This window comes from Cynara cardunculus, unplaced genomic scaffold (assembly GCF_001531365.2).
Source record: "Cynara cardunculus var. scolymus isolate 2C unplaced genomic scaffold, CcrdV1 Un_Scaffold_4867, whole genome shotgun sequence".
Lineage (NCBI taxonomy): Eukaryota > Viridiplantae > Streptophyta > Magnoliopsida > Asterales > Asteraceae > Cynara > Cynara cardunculus.
The window spans coordinates 12,463-19,466 of record NW_020202113.1 but is presented as its reverse complement, the minus strand read 5'-3'; the positions used below and the strand labels follow the sequence as shown (position 1 = coordinate 19,466).

General features: G+C 36.7%; 1 protein-coding gene across 1 annotated transcript; it reads right to left on the bottom strand.

Moving 5' to 3' along the window:
- Window positions 1-922: 922 nt before the first annotated feature.
- Window positions 923-3,280, bottom strand: LOC112504190 (laccase-17-like). Its single transcript, XM_025108138.1, has 6 exons — window positions 3,182-3,280; window positions 2,940-3,091; window positions 2,594-2,838; window positions 2,366-2,494; window positions 1,292-2,239; window positions 923-1,196 (listed from the first exon to the last, which is right to left on the bottom strand). Exons 1-6 carry the CDS (start codon window positions 3,278-3,280, stop codon window positions 1,066-1,068), a joined length of 1,704 nt encoding a protein of 567 aa, XP_024963906.1. The 3' UTR covers window positions 923-1,065.
- Between the last annotated feature and the right edge of the window lie 3,724 nt (window positions 3,281-7,004).

The window sequence follows — 7,004 nt, the reverse complement described above, 5'->3', positions numbered from 1 at the left end:
GACCGTGACCCTTCAGTATAGTTTAATATCATCAAGGGATTAGTGATCGACATAAAGAAAATTGAGAAAAGAAAAATATAAGAATATTCCAACAGTGATCTGTCAGCGGGTAATAGTATTTTTGCCGATTTTTTAATTTCAATTTTTCACAATATGTCGGCAATCCTTCGGTAGATACAAGGTATACATGGTGTTGTCGTTCCTAAATATAAAGATTTTTTTTTTCTCTCTATTAGTCTTTTGCGATGATTATCGTTGTTGTTGAACTTTTCACTGTTGCTCCATAGTTGTAGCTTCCTATAGCGATGACCCGTCATTGCTAAAGCCTAAAAGTTAAAATTTCGATTTTTCATCTACTAATACAACAAGTCTTGCTATAGGTGAAAAAATAAAAAGTAAAATCTTAAACTATTGTGTCGAATAGTCGTTGATGTACGTTAAATATTGAATTTATTATATTAAACTTCTTCACAGTTTTAGTAGAAAACTGAAACAACAATTTACACAAAATTGACTTCAATATTTGAATAGTCTACAAGTATGACTTTTATACGCACCTTGATTTTGTAACTCCCATATCATGTACACAACTAGTAAGCAACGTGTCTTGGTAACGCATAATTCAAAGTATGCCACTTATATGTGACTAAACTAGTCGTATGTACAAGTTGCACATACACATGCGACTTGCCTGAGCGACTTTCAAATCATTGGGTCGTGGCTGAAAATGTACCTTAAGTTTTTCCATCTTATTCACATGACATGTACGTAACTTTCAAAGTTGCCTACGACTCACCTATATGTAGCATGTCTGTCTTGCGTATCACAAAAATTCAGCACATCTTACACCATTATCATAGCATCAAATTAGTGCATGACATGCCTTTCATTAACATAAAATAGGGTATACAAATAATGATCCTTCTCCTTGTTAGCGGTCAATTATATAGCTTGAAACATTCAATGTAAACCGGTAAGAATGTATAATTTTAGTTGGTAGAAAAATTCAAATCGGAAATGGATTTGTAGACAAAAAATCGAATGCAATGAGTCAAAAAAGAAACTTTAGCACTTTGGGAGATCAACAGGTGGAGGTAAAAGCTTGTCGTTCGGAAGTTTTCCATCCAAGACCAGCCAAGCCATCTTCAAACCCCAACTGGTGTGAACTTCCAAATGGCAATGCATGAACCATACCCCTGATCAAAATGGTGAGAAGAAAATATATCATCAATGGCAACTAAAATGTATCAATCATAACAATAGCTGGATCTGAATTACCATATAAACAAACCTGGGTTGTCTGCAATAAATCGTATGGCAACCCACCCACCCGAAGGCACACCTGTGTTTCGTTCGACAGGGTCCACTAGGTTGAAGTTCTTCGGGTCCTCCTTTGGATTGTAATTTCCAAACCCTTGACCAACCACAAAGAAATTGAAGCCATGGAGATGAAGTGGGTGGCTTTCAGCACCYAGAATGCTGGTATCTTGCATGACTAACTCCACACTAGTATTAAATGGAAGAACCATGACTTTTGTAYCTTTGCTCACAAAGGTATTATTTGGAGGAGTCCCTGTATAGTTAAACCAGTCCAATGGGCTAATCGGAAAATATGGACTATAAACACCCTTTGATCGATCAAAAAAGTGGGACTGGAGAAGGGCAACACTCGGTTGTACAAAGGATACATTATTGATAGATGCCGCAAACCTAGTTCCGTTCGGTCCTTGGCAAGTTCTATTTTTGGGACAAGGATTTGTCCCAAGTCCTACGGTGAAGAATAAATTTCTGTCAATCTTCTGTGGGACGTTAGCCGGAAATCGAGCACTTGCCAAGCTTCGAAGTCTATTTGTAAACTTTGACACGAATGAAGTGTCATTTAAGGATGGCAATGTAGGTTTGAAGAGAGGGAGGTTTTTCATGGGAATGGATGATTCATATTCTAGAATACCAGCAACTGTCGAATTGTCAAAGGTTCCTTGGCCTGTTACATATGGTCTAGCAGACATGAGAAAGTTGGCACYAGGAAATTCTGAAATGGTCTTTAGGAGGACGTTGGTGGTTTGGCCCGGAGCAAGTATGAGTGTTTCCGTGTCGAAAGGTTTTACATAAATAGCATCAGCTTCAACAACGGTGAGGGTGTGATTTGCTATACTAAAAAAGAGTTCATCGTTGAGTGCTGCATTGATCAATCGCAGGAGGTATGTCTTCCCAGGCTTAACCTTCAGCTTGAACACATCTGCATGCCAATTCAATTTGAAGAACAACAATTCAGAGCTCATATATATTCCTAGATGTATATATGTTAACAATTGAAATATACATAAGCAATCTACATTGCATCCATAAAAAATTCAAGAAATACCTTCCGCAGAACAGTTATACAAAGGCCCGGGGAGCCCATTGAAGGTATAGGCATCAGAGACATTTGGACCTCCACCGGTTTGTGTTGCTTGGGCAATTATGGCCTCCGGATCGGTATTAAACCACTCTCCTGCGCATATGAAGCATTGTATATGATACGGTGCTGTACAGAAGTACATACAAAATAACAAGTTGTTTGAAAGAAAATGTAGAATTTGGCTTTCCGTACCGAAGATGATGGGAACTTCTTTATACGGCTTGGTAAAAGGGTAGGGGACATTAAGCTTTGGAAGAATGATGAGAGGGCCATAAAGACTTGCTCGTAGCCATGATATATGTGCATGCCAAAACAACGTTCCTCTTTGTCCAACAATAGTGTAATTGTACACGTAACTCTGTCCAGTTTGTATGGGACATTGTGTTATGTAAGCTGGCCCATCAGCCCATCCACTCCGAAGCTGTCGAATACCATGCCTGTGTATCAAAGAAAACATATATATATATATATATATATATATATGATATTATGATTACAAAGAACTAGGTAGAAATATTAATATTACAACTCATCCTACCAATGGATTGTAATGTTATTGGGGACGTGGTTGATAACTTTGATAAGCAATCGGTCACCTTCCCGAGCAACAATACGTGGACCTGGAAATTTCCCGTTCACCGTAACCATGCTCTTAGTGTGGCAGAGTCGTGTCACGTTTTTCAGCTGGATCTGCATGTAGAAATGTATTTTGGATCATGATATTAAACTAGAACAAAGATTAAAGTTCACATGATGGATATCATATCAAATAAGACGTACATTAAACTCATAGCTCCTGGTAGTGCCACCAACAGAATGAATTGGAAGCAGTACAATTATTGCTACCAACGAGAAGAGAATTCCTACAAAACCACCCATCTCTCTCTCTCTCTCAGGTCGAAGAGTCTGAATGCTTTCCTACTCCAGAACCAAACTATGGAGGTTAATATATATAGGTTTAATCATATCTAAGGATGGTTTTGCATATGGAACAAAGATTTTTGATTGGACCACCTACGGTTGTTAAGATGCAACTTTAGAGTGGTACCAAAGAGATCATTTCCATCTATAATCTATTCTTTTGAAAAGCTTTCCTTTGTCGTAAGGACTTGGTTCCAATCTTCATTAAATATATATATATATATATATATATATATATAACTTGATTTCTGATGACTGATATTGTTTTCAACGTGGTTAATTCGTACATGAAGACAATAAAATAAATAATATATTACCATCATCAAATAGACATGAAAGATGAACCTCAGCAGCATGTTGTTCTACCAACCATGCTTTCCTAAAGTCTTCTATTCCTCCTCTGCCAGCTTCTCTCTAGATCTATTGTCTTTCTATATTACCAACCTCATAGTCTCCTTTGAGAAGTTAATTAAGCTACTCGACACTTTCTTAACTTCAATTTTATCATAATTAGCGAACAAAATTTTAAAGAACAATCTAAAATACCTTTCTAGATGGTTTCAAAAGCTTTCCTATTAGATTCCTTTGCTCAAGAAACATGTTCTCTTGGAAATATATCGCTGGATATCAATTTTAAGAAGGCATAAAGTTAAAGAAAATTCATGGTGATCATGTTTCCATCCGCAAGGCTTACTTACCGCGTTATTGAACCTACTGTTGATGGCAATATTGTTGGATCAAAATAAGAAACAACACAGAAAAACAGGGCTGGAGATCAAAGGATATTCTTATTATTACTACAGCAAATTTTTCTATTCAAGAAACACACATATATATACACATATGAAGCGACAGACAGTTAACCAACATATGGTTTATGAACCAACACAACTGTTGGTAAATAACCACCAAATAAAAAACTGTCGCTAATAACCTATCAACTATGATAAACAAGATAACTTATAGATAATCACATGACTTAGCTTATAATTTTAACAAATATATTATAGCAAGTATTGATTAGCAACATAAATTATTAGTATTTCTAGGGATAAAACATGTGTTGAAACCGGAACAAGGCAACAAATATGTCAAATGGTGATCTGCTGGTGATCAATAGCTCTTAAGATTGGTGAGATCTTTTGCACACTGCATCTTCTGAGATGGTGGTGTTGGTGTCTTGGGCAGCTGCGGCTAGATGTTGCAGAAAATCACATAGACATTGCAGGAAGATTGCTGCAATTAAGAGAGTTTCTATACACAGAACAGAAACTTTCTTTTATTCAATAATTACGTTAACAATACATCTGTTTTTACACATAAATACATAAGAAGCAACAGTTATAATATGGTCAATTAACTGATAATGACTGCTACTAACAGTAACTAACTAACAGTAACCAGGTCTAGATTAGTTATTTTTACACCCCCTTAAGCTAGACTTGGATTACACTGTAGAATCTGGAACACTATAGAGACACCAAAATATGTACAAAATATTATTGATAGACATCTTAACGTATTTACATAGAGAACATACATATATATACTAAAGGAAATAACTGTCATTTGTCAGTTATGCTGTCAATTAGATGCCACCAGTTAGGAACCATTGTGTCGCTTCAAACAAATGCATTCACCCAGCCATGTAGTAGTTTAGCTTAAACTGTTAACACTCCCTCCTAAGCTAAACTTGCCCAACTCCAAGTTCCTTCTTAAATGATGTAAAGCTTCCAACTTGTAAAGCTTTAGTGAGTATGTCTGCTATTTGTTCCTTGGTTGAGCAGAAGATAACTTCAACTTCTTCTCTTTCAACAAGTTCACGAATGAAATGATACCTTATCCTGATATGCTTACTCCTTCCATGATAAACAGGATTCTTTGTGAGAGCAATGGGTGAATTATTATAGCAGAAAATATGTGTAGCCTTTTCTTGATTGCTTCCAAGTTCTTTCAGAATTCCTCTTAACCAGATGGCTTGACAACCAGCAAGAGATAAAGCCATATATTCGGCTTCAACAGAAGAGAGAGCAACTGTGCTTTGTTTCTTGGACTGAAAGGATATGGCTCCTGATCCCAGATTGAAAATATAACCAGAAGTGCTTCTTCCATCGTCAATACTCCCTCCAAAATCACTATCATAATAACCCCTTGACGTAGGATCTTCTACCGTTTGTATGAGATTCCATGGCTCAAGGTTCCCCTTATAAATCGTAAAATCCTCTTACCTGCCTCCCAATGATCTTTTGTAGGTTTCTCCATGAATCTACTAATTTTGCTGATAGCAAACATGATATCTGGTCTTGTACCCGTCAAGTACATAACACTCCCAACTAAATTTCTACAGTCCAGGGTCAACATCTTCTTCTAACGAATTTTTAGACAATTGCAAGCCAAAATCCATAGGGGTTGAAACAGGTTTGCAGTTACTGATGTTAAATGTTTCTAGTATTTCTTTAGCATATTTATGCTGGGAGATAGAAATCAAATTTGGGTATTGACTTACTTGGATGCCAAGGAAGAAACGAAGCAGTCCCATATTAGTCATCTCAAATTATTTCTTCATAGGGATCTTGAAAGCTTCAATCATTTCAAATGAATTCCCTGTAAAGATCAAGTCATCTACATAGATGCAAACCATGAGTAGATTTCCTTCTTGCCTTTTAACATAGAGTGTATGTTCTTGAGAACATTTAGAAAATCCAACCCTAAGAAAATACGTGTCGATCCGGCTGTACCAGGCTCGTGGAGCCTGTTTTAAACCTTACAATGCTTTATTAAGGAGGCATACCTTGTCCTCTTCACCTTTCTCCCTCAGGTTGCTCGATATAAACTTTCTCTAATAAGTAACGATTCAGAAAAGCTAACTTGACGTCCATCTGGTGGACACTCCATCCATTTTGAGCAAATAAGGCAAGAACCAATCGAATAGTTTCCATGCGAATGACTGGTGCAAATACTTTTGTGTAATCAACTCCAAAACGTTGCTTATAGCCCATCACGACTAATCTTGCCTTATAATGATCCACTTCTCCCTTTTCAGTAAGCTTGGTCTTATAGACTTATTTAACTCCAATAGCTTTTTGATGCTTTGGAAGATCTACTAACCTCCAAATATCATTCTTCATCATGAAGTTTATCTTCTCATCCATCGCTTTTCTCCATTTTTGCTGTTCCCGGGCATCTTTGAACGAAATGGGATCAGAATCTGCAAATAAAACAAAGTCTACATAATTGTCAAAATCCAATCTTGTTGTATTATCATAGAGGTCTCTGATACTTGTTTTCTTTGGTGGAGAATCTGAGGATGAATGAGTAGTAGAACCAGGATCACTCTCAGATAGAGTTTGTTGAACGTGATTCCCAGACGTTGGTGAGTTATGTTGGAACTGAAATTGGAAGCCAAATTGGGTCTGTTGTGTATTAGCGACATTTTGAGGTTTGGAGAAAACAGAGGTTTTTTGCAATCAAATTGCTTCTTGCATTAATCTTGAGACAAAATTACAATACGTGAAAATGGAAAAGAACTGATAGAACTTTCTAATGCTTCTGCTTACTTACTGCAGGGAAAAATAACTATTTAAAAGGAAGAAAACAACTAAGGAAGTAGATAGTGTGAGAAAGTTCAGCCACTACTTCCAGAAAAAATGCAACATGCAGAAGACTCATTCTTGAGACTTTT